Raw genomic sequence first — 21172 nt, forward strand, 5'->3', positions numbered from 1 at the left:
CTGTTTCAACAATAGAACCGTTGTTTTAGGTATGCGAGTTACTTCATGTTCCACTGGGGAAACAGGACCACAAAATCTGAAGGGGAGGTTTCACAGTAAGTTGTGCAGCCTGTAGTTACAGGCCTTTTTTTAATTAATGTTGACTGAAGAAGACCCTATGCAGCTCTTTAACACATATCTCTTACATCTTCAGGGTCAAAAAACAGATATATAGCCAATGTTCTAAGTTTACAACCACAATTCTTGCTTGCTTCTGAAGGATTATTGCAAGCAACTTAAATAGATCCCAAGGTCTGCCACTGCAAAGAGATTTGGGAGGGAGTAGCAAAAAGGAAGAAAAACTGTAGAAGCTGCTAGTGAGTGCGAGGTGGGCAGTGGATCTGCCTTGCAAGGAAGGTGAAGCAAGGCCAATGGATAAGAATGTTTAACACTCGCAAGGTGTGCCTTTGCCACTAGGTGAACAGTGCTCACTCTCTTCATCTGGAGATCAGAAATAAGTCATGCGCATTTGTTGCCTCACAAAAACCGTCCCTCAAAACAAAACTGATCTGAAATGAGTGTTTATAAACCACTGAAGATTCAGTTAGGAATCCTTCACAATGAAAGGTGCAAAACAAGTGGTTGGGACTTAAAAATATTACCGGAAAGTTAATACATTGTCTACCAAGTTCCAAAACAGTTTGAAAAATACTTGTGAGTTCATTTCTTTATTTTGTACTTTTATTTAACCTTTGTACAGAAGTTGAAACATTTCCATATAATAACTCTGAGAGGACAAAAATTCCACATTCAAAAGGAATGTAAACTGCAAGAAATACAGTTTTAATTATACAAATACTCTAATAAGAGTTTATTTTGAAGACTAATGCAGAAGGCAAAATAAGTACACAATATACAACAAACAAACAAACACAGGGCTAGCAATAAGAACTGAATTTTTCATTAGAATTTACTTACTGTCATGTTCTATACACTGGATCAAACCAATTTTCTATGACAAATTTGTAATTGTGGGTGGTAGAAATGGACAATTACAAAATCTCTGTTTTCTTAACACTTCTAGATAGTCTTACTACATGGGTATCTTATTCAAAATTTCATTCTTTTCAGATCATACGTAGGTTTTTTAATTAAAAAAAGTGGCCAAAGAGTTCTGAAATCAAGTAGATTTATTACATCTATAGGCCCATTTGGTTAATTCCTGCTCCCCTCCCAAAGTTTGGGTGGCATTCAAGATTTGACATGCTGCACAACATTTGTTTTTGGTCTGCAAAATCTTTTAATGTTTCTTTTAAAAAAACAAAAGCAATTGTAATTTATTTAAATGCTACAGAAAGTACAACAGCAATAAAAACACTTCACGTCTCTTTAAAAAAATGTAATAGTTATATTAAAAAGATACACGATATAAGTAGCATTACACTGACAGTTCTTAAAACCAAGAATGAACAAAAAGGATTTACCTAGCATTATTAGAAAAGAATTTGCTTTCTTCTTGAAGAAGACTACTAATTTTTTTGCACAGCAACTATTTTTATATCCACCTCATTTAAAAGCATGTATTCTTAGACACTTAGTATTCTTGTATGTCATTTCCATCATTGCTCAGTGTCTGGCTTTGCCCAGTGAAGCTGATAAATGCTATGGAAAAGTAGTGTCACCAAATGCCACTACATAACATTTTATATTAGATACAATCAGAACAAAAATAAAGCCTTTTGTTTTAAACCAGCACCCTCCATACCCCAGACTGTTTTGTACGAAAGAAAAGCTTTTTGCCAACAAGAATTTACAGACCTCACAGTGAAATTAAACATCTGAATTATATATACTTTCATTCTAGAACTATGATCCTACAGCTAATTAAAACAGATTTAAAACCACTGAGTTATACACAATTTCTATCAAAAGAACCCTTAAACATCAGACACATCTTTGATTTGAAACATTACATATAGAATGTTAGTTTTATTTCAAAACATATACTTTTAAAGGCACAAACAGACAGCATACCAAACGAACAGTGGCTATCTACGTTTAAAATACGTCACAATTTAATCTTTCCTTAAAAGACTAGATTTGTGAATTCAATATATATACTTTATAGGGGTGGGTGAGACTGAAACAAACCCAATACACTGCAATTTGCCTTATGACAATGATTTAAAAATAAAGCTGTAAAATTAATCTAAGCACATTTTTCTGTCTACATTTCATAAGTAATTGTTAGCCTACAATCCAACCCGTTCCTTTCCCAGGAAGATATTGTACTTTTCAGATGACTGATGGAAAGGAGAGAGGAAGGGGGAATAGATAGCACACAATCATTAGTTTTTTGTCACTTCTAGATGGTGACAAAAGGAAATTAAGAACACTTGCCTAAACAGAAGCTACGCTTTTCCTGAAAACAATGCAAAAATAAGGCCCACGTACAGTTTTCTGACCGATGCTTCTGTTGGCTTAAATAAGCAAATGAACGTTTAAAAACCATCATTTTAAATTCATGAAAATATGTGGGTATCTAAAGCAGGGCTTGGTTAAGTGCCATGTTCACACATAAGGCAATAAATTGCCAGACACCCGGAATGATGTTCACACAAACAACTAGGCCCACCACTGGAATGCTTGCCTAGTTCCAGAATGCAGGGCTATAGCCACTGATAGTGGTCAAAAGATTTAGGTCCTATGGAAGTAGTATTGATCAATGGGAAGAAAACACATACCCAACTGTATAATGCAACAAATAAAGTTCCCCTCTGTCTACACCACAAACCTCCAGACTGATAAAAGGCATATTCAACATAGAATGAAACAAACAAAATCCACTGGAGTTCAGAGGATCAAAGCTAGAATTCTGCTAAATAGACAGGATTTATTAGAAAGAGCAGGCGATATTACAGCAGTTTAAGAATGCTCATTGTGTTAATCTCAAATGCTAGTAAAACAGATTCCCACTTAGCGCAATTTGTTTTCTCCTGCTCTGGAGGGAAGGACTCAAACCAATGGCTTTTAAGTTACAAGAAAAGATATTCCAACTACTTTCTGACGGCAAAAGCTGTTCAACAGTGGAATGGACTCCCTTGGAAGATGGTGGACTCTCCTTCATTGGAGGTTTTTAAGCAGCGGCTGTATGTGCATCAGTCATGGGTGCTTTAGCTGAGATTCCTGTATTGCAGGGGGTTGAATTAGATGACCCTTGGAGTCCCTTCCAACTCTATGTTCTATGAACTGCTAAAAGGGTCTGCTTATGAGCTACTTTACATAGGCTCTAAAGACATTGTGATGAGACTAATTTCTCTTGTATACATTGCTAAATACAGTTAAGCATCAGAGGGCTATATAACATGCAGAAATCCAGAGATAAATAGCAAACGTTTTTATTCTTTAGAGATTACTTGTTCTACATACTGGGTGTTCTTTTAGAGCAGCAAGCGGGAAGCTGTGGTCATCCAATGCAACTCCCATCCTCCCTGATCAATGGCCACTAGTATCTAGTGGGTCACAGGTTCCCCATACGTTTTAAAGCAAAACAGATCATTACACAGAACAGCCATTAATTAGTAATTTAGGCTACGACCTGCTGTTTAAATAAATTTCTAGTCATGACTAGAAAGACACATAAGAGAAAGATTTAGAAAAATATAATGTTCCCTAATGGCATTGGTAGAAATGTGAAGAATCAGCAAGGTATAAGTATTTTCATCACAGATGAGATGCACTAACCTAACAAGGTTATATTCTGCTACCAAAAGGCACTATTACACATTTACTTTCTCAGTTTAAAAGGAAACCATAGATTCAAAATATTCTAAATGGAATGTTAGGTAGGAAAAGGAATATGGGAAACTCAGTTCATGGTTCTTACAACAAAGGAGGACTCAATTAGAAAGCCACATAATCTAAGTTACACTTAGGATATAGTCTGCTAGGAGACAAAAAGCAGGAAATGGGGTTGCCAGGTTCTAGTCTGAGAGCATGCCCATCAATGAATAGCTGGATTCAAACAATCTAGCTATAGTTCAACCCTCCTCAACCTGGTGCCCTCCAGTTGATGACTACAACTTCCAAAAGCCCAAGGCAGCAAGGCTAATGCTCAGAGACTATGTAAACTGTAAACCCCCAACATCTGGAAGGTACCAGGTTGGGTAAAACAGGTTAACTAAACAGCAGCCATGCTGCATCAGATCAAAAGTCCATTTAGTCCTGCATCCTGTTCTAACAGTGGCCAACTAGATGTCTCTGGGGAACTTGCAAGCATGACCTGAGTGCTCCATCTCTCCATTTGTTCTTTCCAGCAACTGGTAAGCAGAGGCATACTGCCACTGACAGAGGAGGCCAAATACAGCTTTATTCTACATGCATTTGCCTAATCTTCTTTTAAAGTCATCCAAGTTGGTGTCCATCAATGTATCTTGTGGAAGCAAATACCAGTTTAACTATGCACTGTGTGGCAAAGTATTTTCTTTTGTTTATCCTTAGTCTTCCAACTTTCAGCTTTACTGGATAGTCCCATGTTCTACTAGTATAAGGGAGGAAGAGGAAGAGGAGGATGAACAAGCCATGGCAAGTGAAAGACTTGCATGCTCCCATTTTCCTCTGCTCCACGGACAAATAAACAAGAATTCCGTATTGGAACTATAGTTTCTTCTAACCCATTAGTTAACAAATCAAGTTATCAATGGCTTGATGTACTGGTTTGTTTTAGATTGGTTTGGAGTCTAGAATACAGCAAGGCGGCAAACCCCTAGGCCACTGTGGCAAGCTGGGTACTGGGCTAGATGGACCCTTGGTTTGATCCAGCACAGTTCTCTTAAAACATGTTTCATCCTGACTGTTCCCAACCACTGTGGTTAACCAGCAGGATTTATCTCACACAACTTAAAAGTGATAGGCAGTCTCTGTTTTAGAACAACACAATCCCAGGAGAGCCCAGAAGTAAAGAGAGGTAAGTATATGCTGAAAAAAACATTAGCAGTTGCCATACAGCTGTCTAAATGAAGACGTAATATTGCAAGCTATTTATCCGCACAAACCATGCATCATTGGTAAGGAAAGAGAAAAGAAGGCCCAAATGGATAACTGGCAGGTAAATTTGTTCTGTGGACTTTGGCAAACCTTTCTAACTATTGTTAAAACTGTGAAATGATTCAATATTTAGGTGTTTAAGTGCTGCATTGTCACTTGGAATATGGCTGTATTGCACTAAGAGTCCATTTAAAATAGATCCACAAACTCTGCCATTTACATTCATAATACTGCAAACGTATTAAATGACTTGGGATTGGGACCGAGGAAGTATTAGACATTGCTATTTTAATGTGGCTGTAAGGCCCGGAAAATGGCTTAGTTTACACAAGGCATCTTAGGGAAGAAAAGTGGGAGCCAAATTAATTCCTGAGTTAGTCCACCTGCAACATGACAACTGGCAATGCAGTCAACACAACCATCTCTACAAGTGCCAGCAATAGCAACTCTCCTCCAGCACTTAGCAATGATGGTACTTACCCATCTCAAAGATTGTATCACACCCTTCCTTTGACCCTGGAAGGCCACTGGTTTAAATAAACTCTTGGCCCTGTACACAAGCAAGGTCTCAATTTATAATCATCAACTGAGGCTGTTCAAGCCAAAGTCTCTGTAGTGCATTTAAACAGCATGGTTCTTTAAAAACTATATCAGTTATACAAGCTTAAAATCAATAGTTCAGAATATATGCATTAGTTCTATACATAGTCTACAACCATTTAGTAAAAATTGTCACCTTAGTAAGCCAGTTGTTCCACTGATAGGTAGTATGGAAGAAACTGAAAAGAACTGAAAATGATACCAAATTGATTTGTTATTAAATACAGGGTTTCCCAAACTTGGGTCTCCAGCTGATTACAACTCCCATCATCCCTAGCTAACAGGACCAGCGGTCAGAGATGATAGGAACTGTACTTCCCCAGACAGCTGGAGATTCAAGTTTGGGAAACCTTGAATAAAGTATTGTTTTCAGCTATTTCAGGACACCTTGCATTTGCAAGGCACAAGCACAAAGTTTGTATATATTAAAAATATTTATTCGGCATGGGATCTCAGCTCTCAGTGTTTCATTCCATAACTATTACAGGAATGCTCTTTTTATTAAACTGGAGCTTTGAACCCTAGGACAAACTAGGCCCTTTTTGAATCAGGGCTAGCAATAAAATTGACTTTGGGAAAGAGTTCTCAGTAAGAGTTCCAAATTTGCTCTTAATTGCTGGTTCCCACCTCTATGGGCCCACAACCTTGTGGCTGCAATGCTGCAGAAGGCATGCTCCCCTATCCTTCTCCACACTGCTATGGAAGCACTCAAGGCACCAGGATTTGGGGAGGGGGGCAGCCCTTCTTGCTACAGCTACAGCAGCCACCAAACTGGAAGTTCTTCTCTAGCATTATACTCTAAGCTTTGGGGGTGGGGTGGGGTGGGGTAGAGGGAGGACAAGGAACAGTGCATATGCTTGCCTGCGTACTGAAGTAAAAATATTACTGTTGCTGAGTATCAATGGATGTGCTGGAATAACCCCGATTTAAATCAGTTCTGCTTTCATTACCAGAGCCTTACTTACTATACTACACTACACTTCTCAAAGTATCTGTAGGAGACATGTAGTCTCAACATGCGGCCTACACATATATTGGAACCAGTAGGTGGAGATGTTTCTTTTTTTAAAGGGGAAAAGCGAAGCAGTTTAATTCTCCCTCTCTGCTCCTACTCAGCCTAACAAAAATAAAACCACATACAGTTTTAAAAAGAAGTTTGGAATACTCTTTTGCCTAATTTTGTACAGACTAATTCATCGAAGGCTTGTGCTATTTGTTGCTTCCATATCCAATTGTGAACTGTTTCAGACAGATCATTATACAACAAATAAAGAAGCTGGCTTTGTGAAGCAGCGCTAGGATATTTCCTTTTGCTATTGTAATTCTTTTATTTTTAACGTGCAAAATTCAAGCACAAGAAAATTCAGATATACACTGGACTCCCTTGTCCATCATCTGAAACATTCTTTCTGCATAACTTTGAAGGCTAATAGGCAATATTCAACTTTTTTAAAAGTCAAGTGATTTCAATGGGTCTACTCTGAGTAGAATTTAGTTGTATCTTCTGTTTTTATTTGTATATTTATGTTTCTAACAGCTAGCAAGACTGAAGTGTTTTAAAATATGTGGTTTTATCTAGAAAGGAAAAAGGGGAATTATAGATTCAGCAATGCAAAATTTCAGCAATCACACATTTAATTAGAATACTGGTGTCTTTTTTCTTTTTGTTGTTGTTGTTGTTAGGAACATAGATCTGATGTTTTAAGAATATAGGGAGAAATCGCAGAAAGTTACTTGATTAGGATTCCTAAAAGATATCATCTTCTGACACTCAAAAATACTCTGGAATGCTCTTCATAATGTACAGTTTTGCCCCTTTTAACTATAACACTATTTTCACTTTTGCTGGACCTCTGAGAGTGCTTTAATATTTTACCTCTCAACACACATTTATCTCTTACTTTGGTATACAAAAACCCAACATTTAGTACTGCACTTAATCCCACAAACATTTTGCATTAAAACAGAAATGCTAACATATAAAACGTCTAATGATTTTCAAAAAGGTTGAAAAATAATTTGGCTGACGATAAAAGCGTAAAGGAATCCTGAGATATAAGACTAACAGACACAGACACACAGACACACACACACACACAGATATATAAATATTTCTCCAAGGACCTCTATCTCTACTTCTGTATATCTGACCAAATAAAATTCATCATTTGTTCACACAGAGAAATAAACAAACATGAATATTCCAACTGAACACACACAAAATAGTCCACTGTTTAGTATTAATTTAGCTTTTGGAGTCTCTTCCAGCATTTGTAGACACATAGTCTCTTCTTCCCCCTTATCTCTGACTGGACTGTTCATGTTTTTGCTTTTAAAGCCACAGAACCAATCTATGAATTTCCAGTGTCTGTCACTACTTTCAGTCTCTTTTCCAGTCTTCTCTTTACCCATAAGAGCTGCTTGTCCATTAGAATAACTATCAACTGGAGTCTCAACTTCAGAGTTGCTTAAAGATATCACTGGATTGCTCTCATCTCTGCAAGTAATTAAGAGATTGACATTTTCAGGCTGATCATTTTTAATATTTTCTTCAGATTTCCCATTTGAAGTGATATGATTTGAAGTGTCGCTGTATTTTAAGACGGTCTTCCCTTGTGCTTTGAACGAACTGCCTGCTGAAGCGCTTTTCTTTACGGTCCCGATTCTCATAGACCAAAACGTTGTCGTCCGAATTTGTTCTTTTGAGGGTGGTGGTGTAAGCAAGCTTACTACTATAGCAATAATTCCAGTGATCCAAAACAGTGCAGTAGCAACGTACATGTAATGGATACTTTTGATAAAGTACGGTCTTGTGTCTGGCTGGTCACACTCAGGAACACGATAGATAAATGCCAGTATAAGTCGTACAGCTCCCAATGCAAATCCAACCATTCCACCAAAGAAGACCCCCTGCTCATTGCAACGCTTCCAAAATACACCCAAGAGAAAAATAGCAGCCACTGGTGGAGTCAGATAGTCTGCTACCTCTTGTATATAGAGATACATCTGACCTCCTTGCATTTCCACTATAATTGGGACCCAGGCAATGCTTATTGCCACCATGAAAGCAACGAAAACTCTTCCAACAATCATCAGTTCTCTAGACGATGCATTCTTCCGTATGAGGAGCTTGTAGATATCCAGTGTGAATATGGTACTGGCACTATTAAAGATAGAATCCAAATCACTCATCAGTGCAGCAATCATTACTGCCATCATGAGGCCTCGCAGGCCAACAGGGACAAGTTTCATTACCAAACGTGGATAGGCAATGTTAGAACATCCAGCTCTGCTTCCACAAACCTGCATACAATGTTCTGGATTGATACATGCAAGATCATCTGCAAACAGTATTCGTGAAATCATACCTGGAATAACTATAAGGAACATAGGCAGAAGCTTTAAGAAACCTGCCATTAGGGTGGATCCTTTGGCATGAGCAATGTTTTTTGCTGCTAAAACCCTCTGAACGATGACTTGGTCGGCACACCAGTACCAAACAGAAGCTGGTGTCTGTCCAAAAAGGAAACCAGGCCACGGAACATCTTCATCTGTTGGTTCACGTAACATTCTCAGCGAATCAGGCTTTGGATCAACATGACAGGAATTTGTATTGGAAAGGTTGTAAGTCAACAAGATCGATGTAACATTTGGTTTTGCCAACATGTACTTTCTTTTCATCTCTTCAAATCCACCAACTTCTACCATACTTATAATCATAAGGGTGAGGGCACCAATAATCATAAGCAAAGCTTGAATAGTGTCTGTGTAGATAACTGCCACAAGACCCCCAGTCACAGTCAGCAGTGCAGTCATTCCAATCAGCAGTATTACCGACAAATAAATATTCCAGCCTAGTGATTCTTGAATAAACAATGCACCTGAATACAAATCCACTGAAAGTTTGGTGAAGATATACAGAATTAGAGACAACATGGCAAAGTATACTTGAATTCTATGCCCTCCAAAACGTTTGGATAAGTATCCAGGCATGGTGTATATTCCAGAATGTATGTAAACCGGAACAAAGATCCATCCTAAGAGTTGCAAAAGCATTAAGGCATTGAGTTCCCATGCTCCCACGGCAAATCCACTTGCTGCTCCAGATCCTGCAAGCCCAATGAAGTGTTCACTCCCAATGTTGCTCACAAACAAGGAAGCACCAATTGCCATCCATGTCATAGATCGCCCTGCCAGGAAGTACCCACTTATAGTGCTCCGATTGTATTTCCACATGGCAAAAAAGCCTATGCACAGCACAAGCACAAAATACAGTGCCACAATGGCAATGTCTGCTGGTTCCAAAGCCGCCCTCATTTCTGTAAACAAAGGAGCTTCCGAAAGCTGATGTCCAGGTCACAGACCTCAAGCCTTAGTAAAACAAATCTTTAGTTTTACAAATACTGTGGCTCAAATTCTTTGTCCATTGGTTTGCTATCTTGATGGTAGTGGTTGTGGTACAACTTTGAGAAGAAAAAATTGTTTTCTGCGCTTCTGAAATATTTAGCACGCACTTTTATTCACCAATCCACAAGAGCATCACCATTAACTTGGTTGATGTAGGAGAAATTCTTAGTTGCAGCTAAGTCTAGTGAGGCCTACAGTACCAACCCTGCAAGGTAGCAAAGACAAAAGACAGAGATTGAATTAGAAAAGGCTTTTACCAAGTATCAGGAAAAAAATTGAATTTTGTCATAACAAGTAGTTGAATAGAGCTTTTCTTCCCTTGTAAATGTTATGAAGAATTCTGCATCTCAGGCATGAAATTTCTTTCATAGACTGTAAACAGAGTTCACTAATAAACTAACAGAATGTGTATTGTTTTCTTGGAACAAGATGGCAGATTTGCAGCAGTATAAAAATATGTATCTTTCTAGCCAGAGAAATTTTTATATTCAAAATGATACATCAACACCACACAGACACTATCAGACTTTATTCAGGATATACATGATCACATCACATTTACAATTCATCTAAATTTATCATTGATTTTCAAACTGATTCTGTGTACAGCCAATGTCACTGTATCGTGCTGTAGCAGTAGATTACATATATAATACACCACTGTCACAATTGCAGCAAAAATTTAACTGAGTGGCACACTGCACACTATGTTCCTTCACCGTACATTGCCCTCTCCAATTGCCAAGTCCACTACACTTCCCCAGATCAGAGAAATGTAGTGTTATGGCACCTACATGCACATACCATCTCTCTGCATGCAGTATTATTACAGACTTATTTTAAAGTCTAGAATGAAAAACCATTTATCCTCTCACACACATCATAGCACTGTGCTACATTTTCCCAAACATAATGATGACAGCAGTTGGGAATGTACAATAGGAAGTAGGTAACAACCTAGGAGTGTTGAGGAGGAACTAGGACGGGGGAGCCTAGACAATCCAGCATGTAAATGTCCATAATTTATAAGACATGGATGAATAATCTATGGCACAGGCAGTAGGGATTTATAGTGCAACTGGAGCAGTGTTCAAAATTAGCCAGGCACCAGGCACATTTTGCACCTGGCTATTGGCCACTTGCGACCAAGTGAAGATGGCCTGACATCTCCACATTTTGGAGGTGAATGCCTGGGGATCCTTGGATCCGGACTGTTTTTACACACTAATGCCCCACCCTGCAGAATTCCATCAGTTATATTTTATCTGTACAACAGGAATGAATTTCTGGAACCAAAATACTTTTTCTTTGCAGCCTGAGCAGGAGCAGCGAACATTATAGCTAATTGTTGTCGCTTGTCTTCACTTACCCCACTGCCCTGCTCACAGTTGTGAAGAATACTCTTACATTATGAATAGTCCATGTCACCATTAAGAAAGAGAGGTTGGAATGGACCGATATATATGTGGACTGTCCCTGGATCAGGGAACTTTCTTCTTTGAGTTCTACAAGCTCTTAACCTAGCTCAAGGTTGTCATCTGAACTAGCCAGATGTTTAACTGAGAATCAATCACAGTCAGCCCATCATTTGAAAAATAAAGACTTTAGAGCTGTCTTGCCCCAAAATGGAAGCTAGACATTCTGTTTGGCACCTGTAACCTCAGCTTAAGGCGCCATTTGGTGCCTGGTTTATATATCCGAGTTTCTAACGCTGAAATGGAGTATGAAGACTAATGTTCTATGACATGAAATAGGTCTACACCACCACCTGACTCTCCAGTGCTGCCCTTAATACACTAGAGGCAAAAATCACATCATAGCCCAACACTGCATAGATATTGCAATGTACTGTACAATTACACAGTCTTTTACTTTGGGTTTGACTTGTGTAACATGTTCAAAAAGACTGTAAAGTAATGGGGCAGGGGAAGGCAAGGACAGGGAAGGCCTGACAAAAGTTAGTTTCAGCATGGAAACCTAAGCTGGACTAGATCATGTTTTGTGCCACTGCAGTTCCACCGTCTGTGGTTTAATTACTTTCTACAGAACTCAACACAATATACCTGCCCTTCTTCTGTCTTTTTAAGTGCCCCCCATGTGTCTATCTAACTCTGTTCCATAAGTTATCTCTGTACATTTGAAGAAAGTGTTGTTGTGGTTTTTTTTGGGGGGGGGGTCCATGCATCAATCTATAAAATCAATAGAGCTTTGATCTTTGTTTCCTTTTTATAAGCCCCATTTTGTTTCCTTAAAAGCTGAAAAGGCCCCCCATTTTTCTAGCAACAGGAAACTGTAGGAAAAAGGAAAATATTCATAAACAAGGTAAGTCATTAACAAGTTCCAAGAACATAGGGAAGGAGGAAATCAAAGGCGGGGGGGGGGGTGTAAGTAAACACACAGAAAAGAAGCAAGAATAGCTGGATACAAGCAGATGTGAACTCAAACGTACAAAACTAAAATGCTCCATGTTAGATGACTGGTGTGCATGGTTAACATAGCCATACATTGAAACAGATTGCCAATATAAACCTATAAAACTTAAGTTTACCAAAATTCAATACATGTCAGCATAAGCCTTGCTACTTGGCTTAGAGCAGGCCTAGGCAAACTCCAGCCCTCCATATGTCTTGGAACTACAATTCCCATCATCGCTAGCTAACAGGACCAGTGGTCAGGAATGGTGGGAATTGTAGTCTCAAAACATCTGGAGGGCTATAGTTTGCCTGTGCCTGGCTTGGAGATTTGCAAAACCAATATAATAAAGCTGTCTACAATAGGAAGGTAAAATATTAAGGGACACTGAAGAATATTAATATTCTGATCCAATGGCGCCCATAAGCAGCAGCTAGACCCCATTCTGAACAGCCAACTATCAACACTTTAGCAATTTTTTTTGTTTGTTTTAGAGGGTTTTCTGCAGATGAAGCCGCAGTTGGGCACAGCAGATCATCCTCAAAGATCCCTTTCAAACCCTTTCCAATCAGCCAAACTAAAATCTTCTAGTACACAAAAAACAAACTCTACTCAGAAGTGTTGTTTAACACTGCTAAATAAAAATGTCATTCCTTCATTAGCCTTGGATAAAATATAGTGGCAAAGTTTTGTGTTACAAATAGTTTATTGTACATGTTGAAAGCTATACTATAATCAGTTTATCTGTTAACTGGGTTCTTAACAATGCAAGTTGACTGCTAGCTCTGCATTTAAAATGGTGCATTTTGTTCTTCTTTCCTGTAACCTTTTCATTTGTTTGTTGTCAGATGTTATTTTACTCAGATTGGCTTTTCAAGTCAATATAATCTTCAGCCTTTACATGAGCCCTGAAATTAACCTTCTCCAATCTAGTACTTTCTAGATGTTGTCGGACCATTTGCTACAACTCCCTACAAATACTTGACCATTTGCCATGCTGGTCGGGGACTGATGAAAGCTTAAGTCTATCAAAACCTGGACAGCACCAAGTTAGGGAATACTGCTTTAAATCATTTGCATCTGTGACAATTGTGTATTATTTATAAGCACCCTACCAGACTAAGTTCCAATTAGACTAAGTTTCAGCCTTAGATCTGCATTCTTCACAAGAGTCCTTCTACTCAAAATAAGAGGATCCACGTGACAGAAGCTACTTTAAATAAATATTTACCTGTGCTAAGAAGCTGTTTATACAGCCCTAATGGCATCAAGTGAATTGTTGTTATCAAATGTTCTCCAACAGTAACAGGAACTATAATTCTTCAATATTAGTGCTAGTACTAAATGAGAACATTTTTCACTGCTATTATTACAGAACTACAATGACATGAAAGCACCCAACAGTAACGGATCAGCAATATCAGATCCTTTAGGCCACCTTTGTAATCATCCTTTTATGCCCAATATTTCTAGCTCACCTTTCTGCAAAATGAGAAAGGCAGGTTACAAGTAACTCATTATAAACATTTTAATTCTGTAAGAACAAAGTAATGCAAAAACTACAACTAAGAACAAAGACTAAAAGCAACAGCATCCTTAGATTGTTTTAACAAGTTTTCAGAACAAGTTCATATAATTCAAGCACAATACAGACCCCTAGCAAACAGGATGGCAGAAGGTCCATGTCTTTAAAGGTGTATATGTAGAGCAGGGGGGGGGGGGAATGAAACTGCCAAACAATTGTGTGGGTGGGAATTGCTGAAATCTACCCTCGCACATCCTGCCCTACTTGTAGTCCTCATCTCAAGAACTACATGAGTGAAACAGACTCAAATTTAAAGGCACAGGTCTGCTGCCAATCACATTTGGGCCTCCAAACCCTACAGTCACCACAAATGAAGAGATGGGCATTTGAGGCTCTCAGCCTAATTTCATGCAGGTGAGGGAGAGAAGGCATGTAGGGCGGGAAGACACAAGGAAAGTCCAAACAGATGAAGTGACAATAATGTGAGGGAATGGGATCCTGCTACAACCTATCAATTCACACCTCTGGAGTCTGACCTTCTCAACAGAGCTGACAGTGCAGGAAGAAGAGAAAAGGAGAGAATGAGGTATCCCTACTCACTGCTGAGCACTCACCACCCCTGTCTTAAAGGATTACTACTACATGGCTAGATAGAATGTAGTTGGACATTCATCTGCTCATCTGGAATCAACCACTACTTGATGCAGGTAAGCAAGCATGGCAAATCACATGCCTGACAGTCCAACTGCAAAGCACCTTTACAGGCAATACAATATTTGTCAATTTTTAAAGCAATCAACTAATGGAAGGACTCAAAGCAACCAATAGATAATAGTGGGCACCCCTAAAATACAAAGAGGCCTTGCCAAATGCAACTAAGAAAATACTCTCCCCCCCTTTTTTTAATAGAAAATTATAATTGTGTCTTGGACAAAACAAACAAGGTGAATAAAGACAAGTCTATTTTCCCCAGATTAGTTCACACGGAGACTGAGGAATTACAGCATGTACTCATAATGCTAAGAGGTAAAGCAAAATGTTTTGTGTTCTTCCCCCACTCTTGTTCCTTTCCTTCATGTCTTTAATGTCTTTTCCTTTCTTCTTTTTTTGTTTCCTTTATTAACTTGCACCTCTCTAACAAAGCCTGCCTAACACACTGTCCACTACACACTACATGTGCTCTTCCACTAAAATGAGAAACCAAAATATACTTGAAATTTTTGTAGAAAGTAGCTGCTATATTGTATTACCATATTTTGAAAACTGATAGTGATTAAAAAGGAAAATAGTTCAAAAATCCAAAATAATTTAAGTATTCGTTTGCTTAACTTTATTTTGGAAATCAGTTAATTTAACTATAGATATAGAATATTTGCTCATAAAGTTGATGAGTTAACAAGGTGAGCAGAGTGAACCAGATTATTATGAATGAGGTCAAATGAAAAGCCTCCTCTTCTAGGAAGACAGCTTTAGCAATAAGCATATCTTATCACCCTCTCCTGGTGAATGCACAGAGCAGCAATTAAGACAAGACACCTCAAACCTACTAAACAGAATTTTTATATAGAAGTGACTTCCAATGAAATGGGCTCTTACTTCCAACATCAAAATAGGTTCAGAACTGAAAAATTGAGCTTACGAGCACAAGGCTAGCCTACTCTCTGTGTTGCATTTCCATCTTCTATTTAGCTAGCAAATACTGTGAACATTTGGGATTTACAACACAGATTTACTGCAAAAAGAGTAGGTTTCATAGCCTTTTAAAGTTCAAGGTACACTGTAGACCCAACGTGAATCAAAGGGCCCACTTAAAATACTTGCTTCTTTTTCATCCTTTCTCTCTTAAGATTGTACTGCTGATTGGAACAGAACCAAGTCATTACTACAGGGTAGCCAATGTGGTGCTTCCATCAACCCTGAGCATGCACAGAACCCCAAACGTGCTATTCTGAAGCTGCTGCCATGTCTCCTTGTACATCTCTAGTTAATATTGTCCTAACACTGATCCAAAGATCCCCATGCACTGTTGGCTCAGAAGGCTGGTTACTGCAGATTGTTTAGACAGTTTCTGTCCTCACGCTCTCTGAAAGATATTTTAGAAAGTTGCTCTAACATCTGAGTATGAGAAACAAGATTCGGCAGAATCCGAGACCAGGGAGAAGAGTCGGTGGAAGAAGATTGGAAAAAATTCAAAGTATATTTACAGAAATATTGCAAAATTAATGAATGTTAGAAGGATGCTGGAATGAAGTTATATGGCTTTAGCAGAAATGTTATAAAGAATTAAGTAAAAACAGATTGTTAATGGGCCAAAGTGGAAAATTTAAGGTTAGATTGTGTTAAGATAAATTATAGAACAAAAATTGAGAAAGATGGAAAGGATTTGCTGAAATAGCTAATTGAACTAGAATACAAAAAAGGGAGGTGTGAGGAGGTCGATGAAACAAGTAAATGAAAGGTAAAGATACGGAAATATTGGATGTGTTTTTAAATGTTTTTGTTTCTCTTGTTGTTTTGCTGTATTGTTTTTTGTTTTTGTTTTTGTTTTTGATGTATTGTAAGGTATTGTTTTGTTTAACTTTTTATTGTTTCTTCGTCTTTTTTCTGTAACTATTAAACCTCTAAGAAATATCATTTTTTTTAAAAAAGAGAAACAAGATTCAGTCTGCAACTGAGCATCTCTCTGTACTTAAGAGGAACATCAGAGGTTCACAAAAGCCACAGTATTCAAGACCGTATCTCAAACTTAGGTTCAATATGCAATCTGTGAAGTTCTATGCTAAAATACTGAGGTCAGACCTAAAACAAATGGAAATAACTGGGCACCCACACTCTCCAGTAAATTAAAAAATTAGGAATGCACACAATTTTTCAAATAACCCGAGATCCAAATCAAACCTGGCAATTACATTCAAGAAGTGTGTGCACAGAACGCACAGACTTCATCTTCTAATCTGTACAGCTAACTTTTACGAAGTGAAAATCTATGTAAGCAAAGCTACAGGTTGCTGTATTCAGGCTAAAATTCTATACAAACGTATCCAAGAATGTAAATCTCACTGAAATCAGTAGGACTCATTTCTGAGCATGCATGCATAGGTTTGCACTGGCAGGTAATTGTTAGAACATACTGCACAATAATCCCTGTATTTGTAAAATTGATTAAACTGAGAAAATGGGCAGGAATGTACTTGTCACATATGTACACTAGTCTACATTTTTTTGCGGATTATGTCACACACCTTGAGATAGTTTCCATCTGCCTAGAGATCTGTCTTATACAGAGTCAGACCACTAGTCCAGTCTTATCTCAGTTCCTGCAGTCTTTCAAGAATGCAATTTTCTCAGCTGGAGCTGCTGGGGATTAAACCTAGGACCTTCAGCATGAAAAGCAGGTGCTCTGAGGGGTACCAGCTTGAATAAAATATTGGGGGGGGGGAGGTAAGCCCTGCCCCACATAACTGATCACATGATGCGGTGCAACGCAGTGTTTGAATGACAATACCTATCGACTTGTGGGGGCTCCCCCTCAAATTATTTTATGGGGCACGTGGAGGGACCTCGGCCCCCTAGGAGTTGGCTTCTATGTAACGGGCCCTATGCTGGGGCTATTACAGCCAGCAGCACCGACCAGCAGCTTTTTAGCAGACCACCATTTACACTGCTTATTTGACAATAAAGAAACCAACCCAGCAGGCGGTCTACTCTACTGTACAACGCCGCCAGCATCCCGGAAGCTCAGCGAGTTACGATGGCGGCAAATATTCAAAACAAGTTCTTTGCTATAGGCAGTCCCCGGTACAGATGTACGGAATTAATTCATGCTTCCGTACATACTGGAAATTTAAGAGGGGAAGGGAATCTTAAACGACGCCCGGCAATAATGCACCCCGGTAACTAGTACAGAGCCCCTTCGCCAAATGCACGAAAATGAATTGGGGTGTTTGGACAGCGACCACAAAACGTTGCCAAGGAACGACACGAGGCCGCCGCGCCACGTCTGTGTGAAAAAGGAAAACCTCGCATGTGGCTCGCTAGACCCAATGCAGCCCGTGCTTCCTGAACACCCGCCCCCTCGAAGATTTTTCCTTTTAAACTAGAGCAACCAATTCTATTGACACTTTCTCTCCCCTGCCCCCTTTTTTATTTTTTGTTTGCGAGTGGAAGTACACGTGCGCTGGGGGTCGGGGAGAGCAAAGCGTTGTAGCGTAAGGGGGCAAGAGCCAACCCCACGTTTTCCTTAAGGGAGCCCTTGTTCCACCAGCACCACCACAGCGCCCGAGCACGTGTGAAAAGGGAACGAAGTGGAAGAAGCGTGTTCTTTCCGCGCCGAGGGGACGAGAGGAAGGGCGGACGCACAGGGCTGGCGGAAGGGGAGGCCCGGCCGGGAAATGGAAGCCGGGCAGGCGCGGGAAGCTCAGAGAGCAGCTGCGACTGAGGGACGCGAGAAGGGCAGCCAGGAAGGGCGAGGGCGCAGGGTCCCTCCTACGAACACACACACAGATACTCACCCTCTGCATGGCTTTTAGGATCAAAGCCAGCTCATAGCGAGGCATCTTTGGCAGAAGAGGTGGTGAAGTAGGTGGGGCGGCTGGCGGAAGGGGCGAAGCAGAGCGCCGGCGTGGTGCCGTGCAAGTGCCGCTCAGACACGCCGCTGGTCCCGCACTGTGCCGACTAGGAGGCGCGCGGGGCGCTTTTAAAAGGGGCCGGTCTGCGCGCGCTCCCGCGGCGGCACCGCCCCCCTTCGATGGCGTCAGGCGCCCCCTCCCTCGCCGCTCCGCTCTTCCCGGGCTGAATGAATGGGGCTCCTTCGGACACGGAGCTCTCCCAATTGCGCCGGGAAGAAGGCAGGGCGGCGCTTTTATCCTAAGCGAGAGAGTCCTGAAGGTCGAGCTGAATGAAGCGCGCTTGGCGACCTCCAGGCGCCGCCTCCCTCGCCATCCCTGCAGCGCCGCCGGTCCCGCCCTTCCTCCCGTAACCGCGGCTGCTACTGCAGGGAGTGGAAATTTCCACTCGGTCCCGCCTCCCTTCCTCGTGCGCTCCTCTCCCCCCTTGAGGGGAAGTCAGCAGCAAAGCTCTGGCCCTGCACGTGAAAGCCGCCTCTGCGACGTAACGCCGTATATACCACACCCCCCATTGCCGGTTGCTTGCAAGCCGTTCTCGAAACATCCACGAGACGCGGACGTGGGTTGGAGCTCCGCTCCTACACGCCTCGCTGGTGTTCCCGAAGCTTCCAGAAACACCTGTCGCTTACGCAGGTTTTCAGCGTGAAATCCTCGTTAGGAAGGAAAGGGAAATTTCCGCACACGAAAACGGCAAGAGCGCTTGAGACAATTCCCACGATAAGTGGTTACACGAGCGCACGCAGGTGCTTCGGTGCACAACGTCAGCACAACTTGGTTCCTCCAATGCATCCGCCAGCCCAGTATTTCTGTAGTGCCAAACTAGGGAGGGGAAAGGGAATTGCCTGCACACACACATACACGTAGCAGGAGTCTCTTTTGCAACACGTATAATCTGACCTCTGTCACAAGGGAAGTTCATAAGTATTCCTGAACTCTAAAGTTTATATGCCCTGAGCCCCAAAATAAACATTGGGCCACCCCGTATATGTACATGATCAGTTAGTGTTACTCAGTCAAAATGATGCTTTCAAAATGCTCATCAATACATGATGGTAGAACACCATAAAATAAGTAACTGGGGGTGTGCCCACCCCAAAATATGCTTCAGGCAAGCACAAGCAAATGGATCATCCTCTCCAAGGTGCCATTGGATCCTGCTGAGCCCTGAGCTTCTTGTGGACTCAGGAGACAGTCAAGTGTATCAAAGCAAGGCAACAGTCGCCAATATATAAATATAGTAAGTACGGTAACTGAAGGTACCCACCCCAAAAATATTCTTTGGGACAGCAGCACTAGCCACACACTTAAGCAAATGGGAGAGTGTCCTCTACTACAAGATGGCAATGGATGCTGCTCAGCACAGAGCTTCCTATGGCTGCATACCATGGACAAGGGCACCTAGGCACACCAACAATAGCTAAAGTATATGGGGGGGGATAAGTAACTGGCAGTACCCATCACAAAATATGCTTTGGGCAAGCACAACTCATACACAAAAGCAAACAGGAAACTATCCTCTAAGATGTGGGTCCTGCTCAGCCCAGAGCTTTCTGTGGGCACATCATGGCAGAGTTAAGGATGTTGAAGCAAACCAGCAATCGCCGATATACCGTTGAAAAAAATAAGCAACTCTGGGTGTCCACCCCAGAATATGCTTCGAAACGGGAGAGTGCCTTCTAGCCCAGAGTTCAGTGTGAGCACATGCTACAAACAAGGGCATCTGTACACACCAATTATAGCCAGAATATGTACCCCCAAAAAGGAACTGGTGGTGCCCACCCCAAAATATGATTTGGGCAAGCACAAATATATCCAAACAAACTGAAGGGTCTTTTACAAGATGGCAATGGATGCCACCCAGCCCAGAACTTTCTGCAGGCATATCACCATTTGCCTTCTGATACTACCTTCCTCTCTTCAGCCAAATATTCCAGTTCACAACATCCTTCCCTGCCCCATCTTTCCCTAATTATACTACATTATAACATTTCATGTGTGCTTGTAGAACTGGTAGCTTGCCTGCTTAGCTTTAAATTCATAAAATTAGCCTATCGTTAGCATGCTCTTTATTAAGGTTTATGTCAATTAACATTTGTTCAGATATAAGTACAGTATGTGAACTCCCTCGTCTTCATATGATAAAATGTACTTCTGATTTATCTTTGTTGTTCTAGTTAACCATTTGTTTCCCAAAAGTCTGGGGTATGTTCAAGTCTCAATGTATGAAGTCTCAAGTCTTGTTCAAGTCTCAAGGGTATAAATGCATACCAGAAATATTTCCGCAACATCTTCAAGGAAACCTCAAAATTCCAAAATATTACAGTGGTGTTAAGTGGTAGTCAAGGAGAAGGGCTATGGAAAATAACGTTAGTTTCCATAGTTGCTACTTAAGTTGATGTCCAGGCATGACACAGTGATTGCTGTTTCTGTACAGTGATAGACACTTTGCCAAGAGAAGACCCAAAGGAACCCAAAAATACTGCTACCAAAAGTAGAGAGAGAACTTAGCTATTGTGGCTAGTGCCCATTGTTAGCCTTTTACTCCATGAAATTGTATACTCTTCTTTTTAAACCACTT

The 21172-nt window shown here is 40.5% G+C and overlaps 2 protein-coding genes across 2 annotated transcripts in view; both read right to left on the reverse strand.

The window, feature by feature from the left end:
* Positions 1-18616, reverse strand: part of MRPS6 (mitochondrial ribosomal protein S6) — a 28629-nt gene extending 10013 nt beyond the window's left edge. The window contains exon 1 of the mRNA XM_083500272.1: positions 18481-18616. Coding sequence (XP_083356398.1) covers positions 18481-18525 — 45 coding nt within the window. The 5' untranslated portion in view covers positions 18526-18616. The remainder of the gene's footprint in view (positions 1-18480) is intronic.
* Positions 703-18889, reverse strand: SLC5A3 (solute carrier family 5 member 3). The gene is made up of 2 exons (XM_083500199.1): positions 18481-18889; positions 703-10237 (listed from the first exon to the last, which is right to left on the reverse strand). The coding sequence occupies exon 2, from the start codon at positions 9940-9942 to the stop codon at positions 7798-7800; it is 2145 nt and encodes a 714-aa protein (XP_083356325.1). The 5' UTR covers positions 9943-10237; positions 18481-18889; the 3' UTR covers positions 703-7797.
* Between the last annotated feature and the right edge of the window lie 2283 nt (positions 18890-21172).

The sequence above is a fragment of the Podarcis liolepis genome (genome assembly GCF_965112155.1).
Source record: "Podarcis liolepis genome assembly, chromosome: 4".
Taxonomy (NCBI): Eukaryota; Metazoa; Chordata; class Lepidosauria; order Squamata; family Lacertidae; genus Podarcis; species Podarcis liolepis.

Excerpts from the sequence above, each read along its gene's own strand:
- SLC5A3 (XM_083500199.1), bottom strand. The coding sequence starts at position 9,942 with ATGAGGGCGGCTTTGGAACCAGCAGACATTGCCATTGTGGCACTGTAT.